Source organism: Delphinapterus leucas, chromosome 1 (genome assembly GCF_059928025.1).
Source record: "Delphinapterus leucas isolate spDelLeu-1000000601 "Yukka" chromosome 1, BTC_Dleu_Yukka2, whole genome shotgun sequence".
In the NCBI taxonomy this organism is placed as follows: domain Eukaryota; kingdom Metazoa; phylum Chordata; class Mammalia; order Artiodactyla; family Monodontidae; genus Delphinapterus; species Delphinapterus leucas.
In genome coordinates, this window is record NC_143129.1 from 130,053,356 (window position 1) to 130,075,997 (window position 22,642).

Here is a 22,642-nt window from a genome sequence, read left to right on the forward strand (position 1 = left end):
TTAAACTTATTTCAGTATTGCTAGTATAAGGGTGTAAATCTAACATTCTTTAAAATTTTTTTCAAACACTTTTTCTAGCATGTAAAAAATGTTTTGTATTATCTCAGAAAGTGATTAAGCAGAATAATAATTTTAAGTTTTATTTCTCAGATTATTTTATTTTTTGTTTTAGAATTGCCTGCATGTTTTCTGGTTTTACAAGTTTAAGGCCAGTTGATTTTTTTTAAATACTTTTTATTTTTATGAAATAATTTTTAGTGGTTATAATGAGGAAAATTTCATGTTTTCGATATTAGTAGTTTTTAAACTTTTCTGAGGACTCCTGGGATTCCATGGGTATGCGTCTGGTTCTCACTGATAGGTACATGGGAAGCCAGGTGGCTAAGGCCCTAGCTAACTCTGTTTGCCCTTCAGTACACACTCAGACTTTCAAGAAAAATAACTGCCTTATATGTTATATATACACAGGGGGAAAGGGATTAGGGAAGATTTAATTTAGGAGAAAAAAATGAAAAAGTTTAAGTGTTCAAAACATAGTTTGAAAAGCTGGGGCTTATAAAATAGATATAAATCTATCGATCACAGCATGATAAAGTTGCAGTTTTCTGGAGTTAACTGGTTTGAGGGAGAACAGTTCCTCAAATAACAGTCCTTATTTGGTGAAAAATAAGACTGGAGTTGCATATTGCATTCATCTGGACATGCCAGGCCCTCAAACAGAAATAGCTATTTTTGTCTTGAGTGCTACGTTGAAACCTAATCCCCATGTAAAATGTGACTTCATTGTAGTGTATGTATGTGCACATCTTTGTCAAAATTCTAAGCCTCATATGCAGTGTAAAAATTATAGCCCAATGTTTTCATTTATATGTAAAATCAAGTTGATTAAAAGGAACCAATCAAAAGTTCACAAATTATATGTTTGGTTAAAAATCTTTATTTCTTTGAAACTCTCAATTTGATTACTTTAGATTACTGTCGTTTTAATGGGTGTGTACTTTTAGGATGTAAAGTTTGTAAGTACTTAAAATTAGTAACCTTACTTCATTTTTTTTAATGAGCCCAGGTAGTCGATTAGCAAAAATGCCTTTATAAATATTTATTGTGTTGTCACCAAATTGTTCAGCATTTGTTTTATCAATCAATAGCCATAACAATCTGAAAATACTCCCTGAAGAAATTACAAATCTAAGAAACCTGAAGGGCCTATATCTCCAGCATAATGAACTAACTTGCATACCAAGGGGATTTGAACAACTTTCCAACTTAGAAGATTTAGTAAGTTTTGATTTTGCAATATTTATATAATTTGGGGCTGGTGGGATTTTTTTATTAGGCTGAAAAATTGGATGTATGATTGAAATCATGGTTACATGGGCAGCTGATTGTATGACTAGATTATCAGAAACAGTGAATTACAATTAGAATGCTAAATTAGTAATTGTAAATTTGATTTTCTTATGTTTTTCTTATGAAGGAAATCACCTTAGATTTTAATTTAGGAATAGAGTTTGGGAAAGGAGCCATTGAGGATGACTTTGTTATTCAGAGGCTTTTATGGTTTAGCAAAATAGAGGAAAGGTGTTTTTAGCGTATACCAATTCCCTTTTTTATCTCGATTTTCATTTCCTCCTCTGTAGCCCTTATGGCTCTTTTGTCCTCTGAGTGTCCAGATAATGCCTTCAGGGCCTGTTTATTCTACGCTAGTTTTCAAAATGGCCATATTTCTTGGTAAAAATTTTTATTCTATCCATTTCACATCTTAGATAGAGATAACCATAAAGCAATGCAAGTATTATTTTAGTCATATTAAGAATAATACAAACAATAGGCACTTTGCTATACCTATAGCATATTACTATATTTGCTATACATATAGTATATTACATATTACTTTGCTATACACATAGCAAAGTAGATAGTTTTATCCCCATTACAGATAAGAAACTAAGACTTGTAAAAAAAAAAAAAAAAGTAACTCATCCAAAGTCATATAACTAATATGTAAAGAATTTAGGAATTTAACATAAAATAATCTGACTTCAGAGTGTATCCTTTTTTTTGTTCCCCCACTTTACCACGGAAGAAGTAAGATTCCACTGTAAGGTATCCTATCTGAAAGACTTCAGTTGTATTCGATCAGATGTTCTAATATAAATCTCTACTCCACATAGTTATTTCATGTTACATTCTTGTTCTAGTCACAATTACATGTTTTGAAAAACTCATTAGTCATTTTAGCCTTAAAGTTTATTTTCTGTTCAAGGAAAAATTGCTTCTTTTACTTATTTTTTCTTGATATTTCACCCATCTGCACCAGTGTTTGAAATCAAAATACATACTCTCTTCAACCATTTCTTCAGTAGCTCTTTGTTTTTCAATCTGATCAGATTGGAAATAAGGTTTGGAAAGTAAAAGGCATAGGTAGGTGAAATGAGTGGTAAAGGAAGGAGCCATCAGATTTCCTTATAAAATTTGCTGGTAAAAGATAGCAATTGATTTAAAAAGAAAAAAAACAAAAGCCTAGTAGAAAGCTTAAAGGAAACCTAATATAATAAACTTTCTTTATGGGTTCCCAGATAGTCACTGCATAATGAAAGGATGCTTCAGCTGAGAACTGTGTTCTTAAGGACTCATTATCAAATAAATCATAAATGTGAGCAATAATATATTAAAACATTAAAAGTATAAGATCTATAATAATTTAAGCCAATAATATTTCTTAAAGTTATATAAAAACTGCTTATCACAATGGTACTAAATAAATAATGAAGAAATGACTTAGCATAAATAATGATTAATTTATATGCACTGTACTTATTTTGTATCTAATTTAGTCATTAACTGCAGTAATTAAATATTTATTAGCAATTCTGTTGTTGTTTTGGGTTCTTTAAAACTTCTTAGGAATTTGTGAATCTTTTCTTTATCAGAAACTTTTTTTTATTTTTAGCTTTTGATATTGGAAGAATTTTAGATTTACAGAAAAGTTGTAAAGATAGTACAGAGAGATCCCATATACCCTTCACCCACCTTAATGGGTGAACATATTTTTTTTTTTTTTTTTTTTTTTTTTTTGCGGTACGCGGGCCTCTCACTGCTGTGGCCTCTCCCATTGTGGAGCACAGGCTCCGGACGCGCAGGCTCAGCAGCCATGGCCCACGGGCCCAGCCGCTCCGCGGCATGTGGGATCTTCCCGAACCGGGGGACGAACCCGTGTCCCCTGCATCGGCAGGCGGACTCTCAACCACTGCGCCACCAGGGAAGCCCTAATGGGCGAACATTTTATTTAACTATGGGATATTTGTAAAAACTAAGAAATTAACATTTGTACAATATTGCTAACTAAACTACAAATTTTATATTTTCCCAGTTTTTCCACTAATGTCCTTTTTTTTTGTTCCAGGATCCAATCCAGAATGCTATATTGCATTTAGTGTCAGTAACTTTTGATATTACTAAATAATTATTTATTAGTAATCTGTTGATTCTTAGACCTTAGAGTATTTGGGTTGTATATTATTATATTGATGTTGTAGATTATGATAATATGTTATTTTATGTTATTATAATAACAGTATGTTTTAAAAAATACACTGATCTAGCATTTTTCCTTTTTCTATCTTAATTTATTTGGAGTTACAGTTGTTTAACATTAGACTAAATCATAGTCTTCAGAGAACAGTTCCTTTAAGTCATTTTTTTCTTATTCATTGTTGCCACTTGCCTTACCTAACAGTTTGATGATAGCTGGTGTAGTACTTATATCTGATTTGAATGTTGTAAGAGGAATACCTGATTCATAACATTGTCTTTTAAAGGGAGTTTCAAAAAAATATTCTGTCATAAAAGACAAAACAGAAACAAAGACTTAAAGCAACATCAAGGTATAGAGATTAATTAGGCAAGCTTGAATGAGTGAAAACTAGAGAGTAGAGTAGACTTCTGTACTTAGTTAAAGCAGACTTGCTGAGGTCAGCAGAACCAAGAGGGAATATTTTTTTCCTCCCAAATTAAAATGGCCATTTTTTTTCAGCTTACTTTTTTTTCCTTCCAAGAATTTTTCTTTCTTGCAAAGGTGTTTTTCATTTCATATTACAGTTTAACCATACAGTTTGCCTGATTTATCATAGGTACTCAACAAATATTGGATGAAAAAATAGATTTTTTTTTTGAAAACATGATAACATGGTACAGCATGACTTAATATTAACAGAAACCTTTGTGTAAAATATTTTTGAAGTCAGAATTCATTTTAATTCCTCTCTGCTACATTATTAGGCACATAGTAGGCCCACAGAGTATATTGAGGTAATGAATGATGATCTGTGAAATTGTCAGTGAATGAGAGTTACAAAACATATCATCTGTAAATAGTTTTTTTAATGTTGCAATGCCCTCAAAATTCTGAAACTCCCCTTACGGATCCTTTCTTTTTTTATTGTTCATTCATTCACTTTGTCTTTCTCTTTTTAAAGGATCTTTCGAACAATCATCTTACAACTGTTCCTGCTAGTTTTGCATCTCTGTCCAGCCTGCTGCAACTCAATCTTTCCAGTAATCAACTGAAGAGTTTGCCTGCAGAAATAAGTGGAATGAAAAGTAAATCTTCTCTATTTTAAAAAATAAAAAAATTTGAAGTTGGTGCAACTTACATTTAAAAAAATATTTATTTTTATAGTTAGTTACAGAGAAGTAAAATAATAGATTTTATGGTGGTAAATGCAAACAATAACAACTAGTCAGATTTTCTCCAGGCCATTGTAGTCTAGCAACTTTGTAAAGAATTACCACCAGGGGACTTCCCTGATGGTCCAGTGGGTAAGACTCTGTGCTCCCAATGCAGGGGGCCCGGGTTCAATCCCTGGTCGGGGACCTAGATCCTGCATGCATGCCGCAACTAAGAGTTCACATGCCGCAACTAAGAAGTCCGCATGCTGCAACTAAGAGTCCGCATGCCACAACTAAGATCCTGTGTGCCACAACTAAGACTCGGTGCAGCCTAAATAAATACATAAATAAATAAGTAATAAAACAAAACAATAAAAAAAAGAATTACTGCCAGAACAATACTTTGGCATATCAAAAGGAGAAAAAGAAAATAAGATTATAAATTGTGGTAATATTGTATACCTGAGAAATTGATTAAGGTTTTGAGCTATTCTATCTCTTCATTCATTTTATTCAACATTTACGAAGAGGTCATTCCCCTTTCCTAGGTGATGCCACCTGTGGTACATGGTTATGTTATAGCTGTATCCTCCTTGAGGTCCATAAGTAATAATGTCAAGAGATAGTCTAGTTTTGCCCAAATTGTCAATTCTTTTTTTAAAAAAAGTTAAAATTTAGTGGTTCCATTAAAGTTTACCATTGAACCATTATATTTGGTGTATTGTAGAACTAATATTAAGGGATAAAAAAAACTGAAGGTACATTTCAGTACCTTTTAAGTAAGTATACTTAATCATGTTAGAATTTTTGATTTAGAGTCCAAAATCTTCATAGTGATTTTTTTTTTTTTTTTGTCTAAAGGCAAACTATTATTATTTCTTAGTTGATGACCACACTGTGTCAGCTATAGACCTTACTACTCTTTTTTGCTAATCATATATGAGCCTTTTCATTTTTTTAAACCTCCCTTTTGTGGAGGAAGTCATAGATGTGATTTCGTACAGTTGATTACAGATTATTTTGCAGTGAACTTGTACAATTGTGCTGTTTGACTTTTTTAAAAATTAATGTATAATTGACTAACAATATTATATTATTTCAGGTGTTTAAGATAGTGATATTTTTATACATTACAAAATGATCACTGCTGTTTTACTTTAGATTAATGGTTATTTGTAACTTATAACAGGAATGCATAAATTAAATCTGCCATAAATTGAATTGACATTTCAGGGGAGCCTTTAGTTGTGATACCAGTAGTTGACTCTGCTTGCCTTTGCCATTTTCAATAAAGGTATCAGAAAGTAGAGCTAAACATAAAATATGATATCTGGAGTGCATATGTAAGCATTTTTTTTTTCACAAATTGAGTAGAAATATTGAGAGAGAGGAGCAAATATTGAAGTCAATAGAAAAATACTTTGAACTTACAGCAGTTTTTCTAATATACTATATAATTATGCTCAGATGCTTTCTGTCCTTCAGCCATGACAATGATACTTTTAAGCTATCACCAGTAGGACATTTAGTTACTATTTCACTATTCTTGATGAGATTCCAAGAACAGTATCTAACATTTGCATGGTTCTTTGTAACTCAGAATACTTTTAAATATATTATTTTGCTGCCACAATAGTTCTACAAGTTAGTAGGGATGCATATTATTTACATTTTAAAGATTCAGAAAAAAAGAAAAAAAAAGATTCAGAAACCTAGGCTTAGAAATTATGTAGTAAATTGTAGAGCCAGTGTTTGCATCTTCTTACTCCATCCCCATTGCTCTTTTTCACTTTTACTATTCATATTTTTAAATTTATTTTTTATTGAACTATCATTGATTTACAATGTTGTGTTAATTTCTGCTGTACAGCAAAGTGATTCAGTTATACATATATAAACAATCTATTTTTTTTAAAAATAGATCTTTACTGGAGTATAATTGCTTCACAATACTGTGTTAGTTTCTGTTGTACAACAAAGTGAATCAGCCATATGCATACATATGTCCCCATATCCCCTCCCTCTTGAGCCTCCCTCCCATCCTCCCTATTCCACCCCTCTAGGTCATCGCAGAGCACCAAGCTGATCTCCCTGTGCCATGCTACTGCTTCCCACCAGCTAACTATTTTACATTTGGTAGTGTATGTAAGTCGATGCTACTCTCACTTCACCCCAGCTTCCCCCTCCCACCCCGTGTCCTCAAGTCCATTCTCTATGTCTGCGTCTTTATCCCTGCCCTGCAACTAGGTTCATCAGAACCAATTTTTTTTTTTTTAGATTCCATATATATGCGTTAGCGTACGGTATTTGTTTTTATCTTTCTGACTTACTTCACTCTGTAGGACAGAGTCCATCCACCTCACTTTCTTCTATGTACTGCTTCTATTCTCAATCAGTGCTCTTAGATGGAAACACTTGTGAAAGCTAGTTTCTAAATTTAAAACAAACTTGCTTTATAGAATTTATTGGATCTAAGGTAGATCAGCTTGTGACATTTTTCTCAGTGATCTAGCCAAATAATACATAAATTATTATAAGTTGAAAGTAGTACTATTAAATTTGTTTTGGAAAGCAGTTAACTTCTTTAAACAATGCAAGAAGTAGTCTAAGGCAGTACGTCAATTCAGTCTTGAATTATGTTAAAATTGACAGGCTCAAAGTACAGGAAAAAAAAGTTGTAAAATGCATATTGCCTATTCAAACTATAGGGTTGAGAATATATAGTGGAAAATATATGGTGGCCATTGTAAGTGGAAGAATCTGTAATATGGATTAGGGAGAAAACTGCTTATTAAAGTCTTAAGAAAAAGAAGACCTTTACTTTTTTTCCATTTTTTTTTTTCTCTTCTGCCTTTTAAGAAAGATCCAGGAGGTGAGAGAGATGCTGCAAGTGAGAACATTCTTCTTGAGCTATCTTATACCTTCTTATCAAGAGTGTTAGCTAAGGTGTTAGCAAAAGAATGTAACTTAAAAAAAATTAGAAGAAGAAAGGAAGGAAAGAAGACAGGGAGAGAGGCAGTATGAGTAGATGAAAGAATAAGAGGGAATACATAGAAATCCATGGGTTTTTGACAGAACATCAGTTGCCTATTTTAAATACAGATGTGTCTAAGCTACTACTGGCCAGAGTTACTTGACATTCTTTCATACGAGTAGTATGCATGTATGTTTACCTTAAACTTTTTCTTTTTAAAGATGTATAATTACTGAGGGAAATAATCTCATAGTATATAGTTTATATATTTTACCATACTTTAAAGGAGTACTAGAGTACTTTGTTTTTTAAATCTTTACAAAGATGACCTGAACTATTATTAAACATTGATTTTAATATCATTGTTTCTCTTTAATTATAACTAAATAAAAACATTTTTAGTTTACATTTATGTAATTCAATGGTATTCTAGGATTCTTGATTATTATAGCAGTATAGAATATCACAGGTTTGTAAGTCCTCATGATTACTTACACATTCTTTGAATGTATATACAATTATAAACCAGTATTTTTTCTCTATTAAAATATCTTTGTGTTTCACTAAACATATATTACAGGATTAAAGCATTTGGATTGTAATTCAAATCTCTTGGAAACTATACCTTCTGAATTGGCTAGCATGGAATCACTAGAATTGCTTTATTTGCGGAGGAATAAATTACGTTTTCTACCGGAATTTTCTTCTTGTAAATTATTAAAGGTACTATTTAGTTGATTATTAAATAACTATACATTTTCTGAAAGTTAATCATGAAAATGAAATTTTAAACGTATTTTACATTGAGAATATGCATTAGTTATGTGTTATTTTTTCCTATATTCCTGTTTTTCAGAATTTTAATGACTAAATATATTAATGGTATTGTCAATAATAGATTTTTTTTTAAAAAGCAGTAATCAAATTTAAAAATAAGAATTCGTCCATTTCATCTGGAGAGTAGTTTATAACTGGAGATGTAGTAGATGATGAGGCTTACAAAGTAAGTTGGGACCATAGTGCAGGAAACCTGGAATACCAGGAATGAATACGTATCTAATTCTATAAGTTGCCAACTCATGTTTACCTCATCATAAAGTCTGTTTAAAATTAATTACTTTTTTTGGTATTAAGTATATAGCATTAACATTGTATTTAAATTTGCTATGCTTTGCTTTTCTGTATGTATACTTTTATGCATTAGTGTTGAGTTTGTTTTGTTTTTTGTTTTTCTGAGTATAGTTGCTTTACAATGTTGTGCTCCTTTCTGCTGTACAGCGAAGTGAGTCAGCTATATGTGTGCATATATCTGCTCCCTCTTGGACCTCTCTCCCAGCCCCCCCACCCCGTCACACCCATCTAGGTCATCACAGAGCACCAAGCTGAGCTCCCTGTGCTATACAGCAGGTTCCCACTAGCTATCAGTTTTACACATGGTACTGTGTATATGTCAATACTAATCTCCCAATTTGTCCCCCCATCCCCGTCTGTCCACACGTCCATTTTCTATGTCTGCGTCTCTATTCCTGCCCTGCAAATAGGTTCATCTCTACCATTTTTCTAGATTCCACACATATGTGTTAATATACAATACTTGTTTTTTTCTTCCTGACTTACTTCACTCTGTATGACAGACTCTAGGTCCATCCACCTCACTACAAATAACTCAGTTTCGTTCCTTTTTATGGCTGAGTAATATTCCATTGTATATATGTACCACATCTGCTTTATCCATTCATCTGTTGATGGACATTTAGGTTGCTTCCATGTCCTGGCTATTCTAAATAGTGCTGCAATGAATATTGGGGTACATGTGTCTTTTTGAATTATGGTTTTCTCAGGGTGTATGCCCAGTAGTGGGATTGCTGGGTCATATGGTAGTTCTATTTGTAGTTTTTTAAGGAACCTCCATACTGTTCTCCATAGTGGCTGTATCAATTTACATTCCCACCAACAGTGCAAGAGGGTTCCCTTTTCACCACACCCTCTCCAGCATTTATTGTTTGTAGATTTTTTTTGATGATCGCCATTCTGACCTGCGTGAGATGATACCTCATTGTAGTTTTTATTTGCATTTCTCTAATAATTAGTGATGTTGAGCATCTTTTCATGTGCCTCTTGGCCATCTATCTGTATGTCTTCTTTGGAGAAACGTCTGTTTAGGTCTTCTGCCCATTCTTTGATTGGGTTGTTTGTTTTTTTAATATTGAGCTGCATGAGCTGTTTGTATATTTTGGAGATTAACCCTTTGTCAGTTGCTTTGTTTGCAAATACTTTCTCCCTTTCTGAGGGTTGTCTTTTCGTCTTATTTATTGTTTCTTTTGCTGTGCAAAAGCTTTTAAGTTTAACATCATACACAAAAATAAACTCAAAATGAATTAAAGACCTAAATGTAAGACTGAACACTATAAAACTCTTGGAGGAAAAAATAGGCAAAACACTCTTTGACATAAATCACAAAAAGATCTTTTTTGACCCACCCCCTAGAGTAATGAAAATAAAACAAAAATAAACATATGAGACCTAATTAAACTTAAAATCTTTCGCACAGCAAAGAAAGCCATAAACAAGAGTTACTTTTAAACAGAATGGTGGCAATGATATAAATAACTGAAAAAGTTATCATTTAATAAGATTAATTATCTGATAATCTTAGGTTCTGGTAGTGAGAAATCAGTATATATAATAATCACTAATAAAAATGTTGAGTAACAAACATTTATTATAATATAAATAACTTTTTAAACTTGTACTGATTTGTTTTAAAACTTTAATTTTTTATCAGTATAGTTCTTGGATTTGTGTTTTTATTAATTCTATAAATGTAACTACTAAATCATTTCTCTGCTTTGGTTTTATAAACTTTGAACTTTCTTCCAGTTTAAACCTTTAATTAATTTTTGAATTACTAGGAAATTCTTGAAAATTGTCCTTTTTGTCATTTTTCTTTAACTGTAAGATCGCTTAAATATAATTAAAAATTTAAGCATCTTAGTAATTAGAAAATTTTCCATGTATTTTTCAATGATTTGAAATCAAGATTTCAATTTTATTTTCATTATCTAGTGTAACATTGAATACAGAAATACACATGATTGATCTTTGCTTTTGTAGGAATTACATGTAGGTGAAAACCAGATTGAAATGTTAGGGGCAGAACACCTTAAGCATCTGAATTCTATCCTTGTGCTAGACCTGCGAGATAACAAGTTAAAATCTGTTCCAGATGAAATTACACTCCTGCAATCTTTGGAAAGGCTTGACCTAAGCAACAATGATATTAGTAGGTAAGTTTAAAGATGGAATGAATAAGAAATCATGTCTATATTTGGTTGTAATTCATAAGTTACAAAAGCATGTAGAGATCTCTTTTGTAAATTGAATTCAATAACTGTTTATTGAGTAGGTATCATATGTAGACCTACAAAGATTTTGTTCTTGGCAGCAAGCTTAATATGCTAATGGAATCAGTTACTCCAACTCACTGGGACACAAACTCTACGAATAACTCCTAGATCAGTGCCTGGGTACATAGAAGCTGCCTGATAAATATTTGTTGAATTTGTTAAATGACATAAAGCCGTGGGAGAGATACGAAATACTCTGGGGGTTTAAAGGAGATACAGGAATCACAATTTATTGAGAAGAATCAGGGCAGACTTTGTGGAAGAAGTAAAATTTTTAGATGATATTATAGAACTGGGACCAGGGTGAAGCAAGTTAATTGCCTAGAGCACAAAATTTAAATGTACTCACAGGGTCATGCCTCATTATAGTCCTATCATGTGATCTTTGAAGGATGACCACTATTTTTAAGTGCATGCGTAAGGTGGTCAGAATGACTCATTTGGCAGGAGGAAACTGCACAAACAAAGCTCTGAAAGTTTAGAAAATAAATTGTAAGTATACATAGAGAGAACAGCAAGGAATCGAGCTGAGATGGTAGGGTGCACGAAAGGAGATTGTGAGAATTTAGGTCTTGAAAGATAAGTTGAGGCCATGTGAAAGAGGTCCTTAAAATGCCTGTGAAGAGCCAGTTTTCATTAATTAAGAGGTGGGGAGATTAAGAACAAAACCAACTTGATTGTAATCTCATTAAAAAATAAATTGGTGATAGTGGGTCAGATACTTTGGATAGGAGTGGTTTTGTAGACGGGAATTCTAAAAAATTCTATTAATCTAATAATGATCACTAAGGAGCACTTGATATATCCAATTTACTGAGTTGACAACTTTGTAGATTTCTCTCTTATGTAATAAGGACCTAAACTGTAGTGACAATGGGAATGGAAAGAAGAGGAAAGATGTGAAAGGTGTGATGAGTTAGAATAAGTAGTATTTAGCAATTGATTGTGTTGGAGCTGCAGAGGAAGAGGGTAGTGAGCAAAGAATCATAAGGAGTTATAAAATCATAATATTTAGAGATGGAATTATTTTACAGATACATTAAAAAAAGACTCAGACTCACCTAGGATTGTATGCCAGTTAGGTGTCTGAAGTTTTATGTTTGGATGTCAGATACATGGTTCGCTCTTCACAGAAGGAGAAAGGTTAAGCAAGGTAGACTTTCTTCTATGTGTATATTTCAATAACTTTTAAAATATCAAAATTGTTTTCACAATGTACATATGGCATATGGTACATCTTTTTATTTTATTTTATTTTATTTATTGTTTCTGGCTGCGTTGGGTCTTCGTTTCTGTGTGCGGGCTTTTCTCTAGTTGCGGTGAGTGGGGGCTACTCTTGGTTGCAGTGCGTGGGCTTCTCGTTGCGGTGGTGTCTCTTGTTGTGGAGCATGGGCTCTAGGCATGTGGGCTTCAATAATTGTGGCTCGCAGGTTCTAGAGTGCAGGCTCAGTAGTTGTGGTGCGTTGGCTTAGTTGCTCCATGGCATGTGCATGTGGGATCTTCCTGGACCAGGGCTTGAACCCATGTCCCCTGCATTGGCAGGCGGATTCTTAACCACTGCGCCACCAGGGAAGCCCCATATGGTACATCTTGATCATAGATTTGAATGCTTGGACAGTGACCATTCTTTCCACTCACTTCTAATAAGTGACCTGGATATTCCTAAAAGTACTTATAACTAATGAATGAAATAATCGCTTGCCTCATAAATATTGGCACATACATTTTTCCCCATAACAGTCTTATTTTGGCTACTACGTGAAAGCAGAAAGCAAATATTTAAAACAAAAACGATGACAAATAATATTAAATAAATAAAGTAATGGGTACAAATATTTCTGATATATATGTTTCTCTTTCTCCAGAGCTCTGGATATAGTGTATATATCACAGGGCCTAGAACATAATGAAACTTATAAGTATTTTCCTTCCTTTCATCTGATCTCATACTTCCTAGATATCAGACCATTCTATGCATTTTTTACCCCTCCAGAATCTCCTCTAACTAAAATATTGATTCCTTGCAATGCTACCAGAGTAATTTTTATAAAGTACAAATTATCAGGTTGTTCTTCTACTAAAAAACTTTGATGATTCTCCATTCTTACAGCACTGTTTCCCAAATATGGCTATGTATCAGAACCACATGAGAAGCTTTAAGAAAAAATGCAGATACTGAGGCAACAATGAATCAGAATTTTTAACAATGGAATTTTTTTGGGTTTTATTTTTAAAAATTCCTAGGAGATTTTGATGCGTCTGGTTTTCCATCCAGCAGTTGGGAATCACTGTCTTGCAAGATAACGTCCAGAATTTTTAGTGTAACAGCCAAGTACATCTCACAGTCAGACTTCATTCATTCTCTTTGTCATCTTTCACTCCCACAGGTATCCTGCTCTGACAACACTGAACTGCAAATGTACTGACTTTTTCTTCATTTTCTTTACCTTAGAATGCCCTTTTCCTACCTGACTGCCTGATGGAATTCCATTCTTTTTAAGCCCAAATCCAGGCTTTGCTATTCCCTTCTCCCTCTACTCCCCTTGCTAATTTCTACTTCTGTATTCTCAGAGCAACTTTACTTGTTTAGCACTTGTCTTATTACATATATATATATAAAATATATTCATTTGTTGACGTATAATCTACATACAGTAAAATCTACCAATTAAAATATACAATTTGATGATTTTTGACAAATGTATGTAATTGTGTAACCATTGTTACAGTCATGAAGAACATTTCTGTTTCCCTAAATTCTCCTCCTACCCTTTGCAGTCAATCCCCTTTTCATATCCCCAACCCCTAGCAATCAGTGATGTGCTCTGTCACTGTAGTTATGCCTTTTAAAAAATATCATATAAATGAAATCATAGCATATAGTTTTTGTGTCTGTCTTTTTTCTTGTAGTATAAAGCTTTTGTGATTCATTCATGTGATTTTGTGTATCAATAGTTTATTCATTTTTATTGCTGAGTGTTATTTCATTATACAGATATACCACAATTTATTCATCTCTTCACTAGTTAGTTGATGGATGTTTGGATTACTTTCAATTTTCTGACTATTGTGAATATTCATGTAAGTCTTTGGTTGGACATTATTTTCATTTTTCCTGGGTAAATATGTAGGAGTGGGATTGCTTAGTTGTATGGTGAGTGTATGTTTAACTTGAAAAAACTCCACTTTCTAGAGTGGCTGTGCTATTTTATATGCTCACCAGCAACATAAGATAATTCCTATATTTTGGTTAGCCATACCTGTGTCCTTTTCCTTTGTTCAACTAAAAATTTTTTAAGGGAAAGTTCTTGAAATCCCTATACCAATGCCTAGTATATTATAGATGCTTAATAGATTTTGAGATTTAATATTTATGTGTATAAACTGGTTATCTTTTTGTGTACCAAAGATAAAAATTACTTTCCTTTCTGAATAAAAATATGAATTATGCAATTGAAAATTATTCTTTCTCATTTTTTTCAATTATGAAATATTTTATTTGCTTACATTTACTTTTTAGCACTGGATACAATTTAGCAAATGTTTTATAGCTCACATTCTTTTTTTAGTAATCACAATATGATAGTATCGAAACAAATCTCTCTTTTTTCTTTTTAAACATGTTTGGCGTCTATTTCGAGAGGAAATATTTTAGGTCTAAATTACTTAGACTTTCTTTGACACTATTTTATGGTGTATAGTTTGTCATATGTTAGTTTTATAATCTACTACTTGGTTGAATTATACTTACCCTTAATGTCTTCCTTGAAATCAATTTAATCTTTTGTAGTCTGCCCTGTTCATTGGGAGAACTTCATTTGAAATTCCTGGCACTAGAAGGAAATCCTTTGAGAACGATTCGAAGAGAAATTATAAATGTAAGCATATTTAGAATTCAGTGCTGGTTTTTAAATTTTATATTGAAACATACACGTTGATCTATAAAACTGCAATGTATGTCTTGGTGAATATGTCTTTCTCCCCACATTTTCAGAAAGGAACCCAAGAAGTCTTAAAATATCTACGAAGCAAGATTAAAGGTACTTTTCTATTTTCTCCCATATTTTGAAGGATAACATGAAAAGTGGTAAAGAGTTAATAGTATATAAATTTACATGTATTTTTGGTATAAATATTTAGAGAAAATGCTCCCTGGCAGGTGTGGCTCTAATTCTGAATCCACTAGGCCATAAATATGCTGAAATTATTTAAAAAATCATTAAATTCACAATAATACTGTTCTATCCTTAATCTCTTTGAGTTGTGTTATACTGTACCAATTAGAAAATATAAAAAAAGATTCTGTAAGCACCTAATGCTTTACCTTTGAAAAAAGAGCAAAACTTGACTATTATGGTATAATATAAGGGTTCTGTTGACTGGGAAGTATATTAACAGGCATTTGAATATATGCTGCATTCATAGTTTTGGTAAGTTCTGACAAAAATAAAGACAAAACACATTTTTTAGGATATACTAATTTAGCACGAACATGCACCAAAAGAAAAATTACCATAAATTTAATTTTTAATGTTTCACTAAAATTGTGATTTATTCCAGTTTTTATTTCATGTATGTTATTGTAGCACACACTACATTTAGAACATTAAGAAAAAAATTTTTTGTGCCAGTGTAATGCTGCATAACAAACCACTCCGTAACTTAGTGGCTAAATACAGTAGCTATTAATTTAGCTCACAACTCTTGGTTATGCACAGCCTAGTCTAGCACCATAATGTCAGTCAGTAGATGTTAAATAAATAAGATAATTGTATACTTAAGTAATTTATATTTTCCACTTTGCCCTTCAAATAAATTGACATAATTTTCTAAGACTCTCATTTTCTGACAATCAGAGAGTGTCCTTTTTTCTCCAGATATACTTTCTCCTCAAGAAAGATTGATTATTCTGATATAAATCAGTTAGAAGTCATGTCAGAATAATTAGAAAAAATTTTAAACCTTTTTTTTAGACTACTTTAAGGTTTACAACAAAATTGAGAGGAAGGTACAGAGATTTCCCATATGTCCTCTGCCTGCACACATATACCCTCCCCCAGTATCAGCAACACTCACCAGAATAGTACATTTTTTACAAAGGATGAACCTACATTGACACATCTAAATCACCCCAGGTGCATAGATACCTTAGGGTTCACTCTTGGTGTTGTACATTCTATGGGTTTGAACAAATGTATAATGCCATGTATTCATCATTGTAATATACAAAGTATTTTCACTGCTGTAAAAATCCTCTGTGATCTGCCTATTAATCCTCCCTCCCCCCCACAATCCCTGCCATCCCTGACAACCACTGATCTTTTTCTTGTCTCTGTATTTATGTCTTTTCCAGAATGTCAAATAATTGGAATCATACAGTCTGTCACCTTTTCAGATCGGCTTCTTTCACTTAGTATTATGCATTTAAGCTTCCCTCATGTCTTTTTAAGGCTTGATAGCTTATTTCCTTTTAGCACTGAATGATATTTCACTGTCTGTATGTACCACAGTTTATCTACTCACCCACCTACTGCAAGACGTCACGGTTGCTTCGAAGTTTTGACAGTTATAAATAAAGCTGCTATTTTTTTTTGTTTTTTGGGTTTTTTTTTTTTTTTTTGCAGTACGCGGGCCTCTCACTGTTGTGGCCTCTCCCGTTGCGGAGCACAGGCTCCGGACGCACAGGCTCAGCGGCCATGGCTCATGGGCCCAGCCGCTCCTCGGCATGTGGGATCTTCCCGAACCGGGACACGAACCCGTGTGCCCTGCATCGGCAGGTGAACTCTCAACCACTGCGCCACCAGGGAAACGCAAAGCTGCTATTTTGCATATGGATGTCCCATTGTTTCAGCATCATTGTGAAAAAGACTATCTTTGCCTTTGTATATTCCATTGTATTACCTTTGCTTCTTTGTCAAAGATCAGCTGACTACATTTATGGTGGTCTCTTTATGGATTGTCTATTCTGTTCATTGATCTCTTTGTTCTTTTACCATATCACACTGTCTTGATTACTGTCTTTAAGTTGGATAGCATCAGTCTTCCAATTTTGTTCTTCTCTTTCAATACTATGTTTCCTATTCTGGCTCTTTTGCCTCTCCATATAAACCTTAGAATCAATTTGTTGATACTGACAAAATAACTTGCTGGGTTTTTGATTGGAATTACATTGAATATATAGATCAAATAGGGAAGAAATGACATCTTGACAGTATTGGATCTTTCCATCCATGAATATGGAATATCTCTCCATTTATTTAGATCTTCTTTGATTTCATTCATCAAAGTTTTATAGTTTTCCTCATAGAGTTCTTATTCACATTTATTAGATTTATACCTGAGTATTTCAGTTTTGGATGCTAATGTAAATGGTACTGTGTTTTTAATTTCAAACTCTACTTGTTTATTGTTGATATAGAGGAAAACAATTTACTTTTATATATTAACCTAATATCCTGCAGCCTTACTATAGTATAATCACTTATTAGTTCCAGGAGGTTATTTTTGGATTTTCTAACAATATGATTGTGCCATCTGTGAACAAAGACAGTTTTATGTCCTCCTTCCCAATCTGTGTACCTTTTATCTCTTTTCTTTTCTTATTGCATTAGCAAGAACTTCCAGTGCAGTGCTGAAGAGGAGTGAGTGGAGAGAGGGAACATCCTTGCCTTGTACCTGATCTTAGGGGGAAAGCTTCAAGTTTCTCAACATTAATTATGACAGCTGTAGGGCTGTTATAGTCTTTATTAAATTGAGAAAGTTCTCTTGTTTCTGTTTTACTGAGTTTTTATCATAAATGCCTGTTGGATTTTATCAAACACATTTTATACATCTATTGATATGACCATGTAATTTTTCTTTTTTAGCCTGTTGATATGAAGGATTGCATTAGTTGATTTTTTGAATGCTGAACTAGCCTTGCATACCTGGGTTAAATCCCAGTTGGTTATGGTGTATAATTCTTTTTATACTTTTTTTAGATTTGATTTGCAAATATTTTGTTGAGGATTTTTACATGTATGTTCATGAGAGATTTTGCTTTCTAGTTTTATTTTCTTGCAATTTCTTTGTCTGGTTTTGGTATTAGGGTAGTACTGGCCTCATGGAATGAGTTAGGAAGTATTCCCTCTGCTTCATTCCTTGGAAGAAGATTGTAGAGTATTGGTATAATTTCTTCCTTAAATGTTTGGTAGAATTCACCAGTCATACTGTCTGGGCCTGGTGCTTTCTGTTTTGGAAGGTTATTAATTATTGATTCGATTCCTTTAATAGATAATAGGCCTATTCAGATTGTCTGTTTTTTCTTGTGTGAGTTTTGGAAGATTGTGTATTTCTAGGAATTCACCCATTTCATCTAGGTTATCAAAATTGTGGACATAGAATTGTTCTTAGTATTCTTTCATTATCCTTTTTTGTGTGCATGGAACCTGCAGTGATGTCTTCTCTCTCATTTCTGATATTAGTCATTTGTGTCCTCTCTCCTTTTTTCTTAGTTAGCCTGGCATAGAGGCATACTAATTTTATTGATCTTTTCAAATAACTAGCTTTTGGTCTTATTGATTTTTCTCTATTGATCTCCTGTTTTCAATTTCATCAATTTCTACTCTAGTTCTTCTTATTTCTTTTCTTCTTAATTTGGATTTAATTATCTCTTCTTTTTCTAATTTCCTAAGGTAGAAACTTAGATTGGCGATTTTAGATCTTTCTTTTTTTCTAGTATATGCATTGAATGCTGTGAGTTTCCCTCTAAACACTGCTTTCGCTGCATACAACAGATTTTAATAAGTTGTGGTTTTATTTTTATGTAGTTAAAAATATTGTAGAATTTCTCTTTAGGTTTCTTTTTTGAGCTATGTGTTATTTAGAAATGTGTTGTTTAATAATCACATATTTTGAGAATTTCCAGTTATCTTTCTGTTGATTTCTAGTTTAATTTCATTGTCCTCTGAGAGTAGACATTGTATGATTTCTGTACTTTAAAAAGGTGTGTTTTATGGCATTATAAGATACAAGGTCGATTAAATATATTAGGATATATATTAAGCTGTTGTATTGTACATGACTTCTTCTCATATGCCATTGGTCAGAACTTATATTGCGGCCACTCATGTAAGGGGAGCTGTAAAATACAGCTTTTTTTTTTTTTTTTTAAATAAGAAGCAGCTTTATTGTCATGTAATTCACATGCCATACAATTCTTCCATTAGAATTGTACAACTACATGTTTTTTGCTATATTAACAGGTAAGTACAACCCTTGGCATAGTCAGTTTTAAACATTTTCATCACCTCAAAAAGAATTGCAGTACCTTTGGCTATTATGGATAATGCAGTGATAAACATTTATTTACAAGTTTCAGTGTGAACGTGTTTTCATTTCTCTTGCATATATATCTAGGAGTGGAATTGCTGGGTCGTATGGTAATTTTATATTAAGTCATTTGAGAACTGCCAGACTGTTTTTCACAAAGCAGCTGCACCAGTTTACATTCTCATTAGTATTGTATTAGGGTTCTGATTCTTCCACATCCTCACTAACACTTGTTTTCTGACTTTCTGATTCTAGCCATTCTAGTGGGTATGAAGTGCTATCTCATTGTAGATATGATTTGCATTTCCCTGATGAATAATAATGTTGAACATCATGTGCTTATTAGCCATTTGTACATCTTTGGAGAAATACATTGCCCAGTTGAGATACAGTGCCCAATTTTTAATTATTTTTATTATTGAGATGTAATAATTCTTTATGTAGTCTAGATATAAGTCTCTTGTCAGATATATGATTTGCAGATATTTTCTAGGCTTCTGTGGGTTTGTCTTTTCATTTTCTTGATAGGGTCCTTTGAAACAAGTTTTCTTTGAATTTTGATGGAATCACTTTCTTTTTTTGCTTATGTGTTTGGTTTCATATCTAAAAGTCCTTTGCAAAACCCTGTTTTATGAAGATTTTCTCCTATTTTTTCTTCTAAGAGTTTTATACTTTTGCTCTTACATTCATGTCTTTGATCCACTTTGAGTTAATTTTTATATATAGTATGAGATAAGGGTATAATTTCATTCTTTTGCTTGTGACTATCCAGTTTCTGTGTACTATTTGTTGAAAAGGATTCTTTTCTCACTGAATGGTCTTGGCATCTTTTGTTGAATATCACTTAACTATAAATGTAGGATTTATTCTGGACTCTCAGTTTTATTCCATTGATCTGTATGTCTATCCTGTGCCAGTACTACAGTATCTTGATTACCACTGCTTTGTACTAAGTTCTGAAATTGGGAAGTGTAAGTCCTACTTTATTCTTCTTTCTTGGGTTTGTCTTGGCTATTCTGGGTTTCTTGCAATTGCATACAAATTTTAGAATCAGCTTATTAATTTCTACAAAGAAGTCAGCTGGGTTTCTGATAGGGATTACATTGAATCTAGATCAGTTTATGGAATATCGCCATCTTAGTTTTTTTAATCAAAAAGTCAATAAATGTATATGGTAAAAAAAAAATTCAAGCAATATACAAGAACATACAATGAAAAATAAATCTATTTGTCACAGTAGTCCCCTCCCAAGAGACATCAGCCTCTCTCTTTACAGTCTCCTTGATGCTGATTATTAAAAGTAGCTCTTTGGAAAGTGTTGAGAATATTCTATTTCAATATGTAATCATGCTAATATACATGTATATTTAAAAAATAATGCTGGGTTTTGTTGCTGGTTTAATATGTCTCTCTGCTGATGTAATTTGGCAATATATATTACATATTTTTTAAAGTGACATAACCAAATCGCTAGGGAACTTCTAAATACCAAAACATTTCACTTGGTATTAATATTTTTCTTGGTGTCTTTTATTTCTATTTGATATTCTGTCATTTATTCTGTGCTACTTCTGTAAATAAAATATTTATATGATATGTATTTGTGTGGAAAATAATCACTTAGTAATTATTGATTAATGAATAACTGATGAGCTTAATGCAAGAGAAATACACTTGGTATTATTCAACAAATGTTCACTAAATGCCTACTGGGTTGAAGCAAGATCAAGGATACTACTGATTTTTTTTTTTTTTTAATGTTCTTTTGGCAAGCCTCTGCTCTTAACATATGAATACTAGGACCGTTTTATCGTTTTTTCATCGCTAAAAATTAATAGTCTTATTTTATTTCCGTCTAGATTGCTGAAGTCTCTTTTGCCAAAAAATCACAAAGCTGTCTCTTTTAAATGTGTATGATTTTTGTTTGTTTTGTTTTTTATGCCATATTATGACAGTGTGAAACATTAAACAGTCTCTGGAGATTAGTGAAAGGGTTGATTGTATGTAAATGTGTAAGTAGGTATGCATGTTAGGAAATATCTATTTAAAATAAAGTCTTAATTTGCTAAGAAAGATCTTAATGTGAGTAATGTACCAAAAACTTACTTGACTATGCAAGTTGCCAGATTTTAAATAATTGGGGATAATCAGCTTCATAGTATCCTAAACTGAAAAGATAGGCAGATGCCTATTTGGTAGAAATTTTGGGGAAATAATACTTTTCCTTTGTTAACAAATTCCTTCATTAGAAGTAATACCATATTATTTTTGCTTAAGAGGAAGGATTGCTTGTCATTGTTTCTTCTGAGACATTGTAGTTATTCTTTATTCTTTCCTACTCCTAAATTTTCTTATGGTAGGATTTATTAAAATATTTTGAACTTTATTTCTATTAAATAAAGATTAAATTCTAGATCTAGATTTGAGATATTGGAAATAAAGCATATGAAAAGATATTTTTACCAGTAATATCTATCAATAGAAATCATGTAAACTATTTTTAAGTATTTTTAAGAATTTTAAAAATGACTTTGCAGTATAAATATTGGTTTTTATATAACTTTTCTTTTGCCAGATGATGGACCTAGCCAAAGTGATTCTGTTACTGAGACTGCCATGACACTACCAAGTGAATCTAGAGTCAATGTACACGCCATCATCACATTAAAAATATTAGACTATAGGTATGTAATTCATTTTTTTAAATGTTGCAAAACATAGGAAACTTTCAGAAATAATCCTTCAGAAAAATTGGTGAAGAATTCATCAGAGTGCATTAGTACTTAGAATAATAGCAATTGCAAAAACAGTGATGAGATAAAAGCATATTAAAAGTACAGTGCACTTAAATGCCCATTCCTTAGGTGATTTGTGTTGATTAGACTTAAGAGATAGATAAATGGTCGTTAATAGTAAAATTTTTATAATAAAGAACATTTTATTATTATAAAAAATAAGAGTGATAGTATTCATTGGTAATAAAATTTTCTGACTCAGTTACCAGCATCCAGAGAGAATTTTATATTGGAGGGGTTCCTATATTGGTAACTAAAAAATAAGTATCATTTATTTAATGAACACCTCAAGCAGGCAAAGCATGAGAGGTTGTACTCTGTTTATATATTTGAATACAAGTCAAATAATATGTCATAATAATGTGCTCTGGTAGCACATATGATAAACCTGAAATAATTACAATGTTGGTATATAAACTGAGGCAGAAGCCTAATAATTTTTATATACTATGGGTGTGTGTTCAATTGGAGAAAGAAGATACCTA

At 32.4% G+C, this 22,642-nt stretch overlaps 1 protein-coding gene across 2 annotated transcripts in view; it reads left to right on the forward strand.

Moving 5' to 3' along the window:
* The window catches only part of LRRC40 (leucine rich repeat containing 40), a 57,761-nt gene that overhangs the window by 21,751 nt on the left and 13,368 nt on the right, over positions 1-22,642 (forward strand). For both annotated transcript variants that reach the window (XM_022581122.3, XM_089921061.1), the window contains 7 exons: positions 1,149-1,278; positions 4,479-4,602; positions 8,226-8,368; positions 10,760-10,932; positions 14,843-14,930; positions 15,047-15,092; positions 21,938-22,046. In XM_022581122.3, coding sequence (XP_022436830.1) covers positions 1,149-1,278; positions 4,479-4,602; positions 8,226-8,368; positions 10,760-10,932; positions 14,843-14,930; positions 15,047-15,092; positions 21,938-22,046 — 813 coding nt within the window. The remainder of the gene's footprint in view (positions 1-1,148; positions 1,279-4,478; positions 4,603-8,225; positions 8,369-10,759; positions 10,933-14,842; positions 14,931-15,046; positions 15,093-21,937; positions 22,047-22,642) is intronic.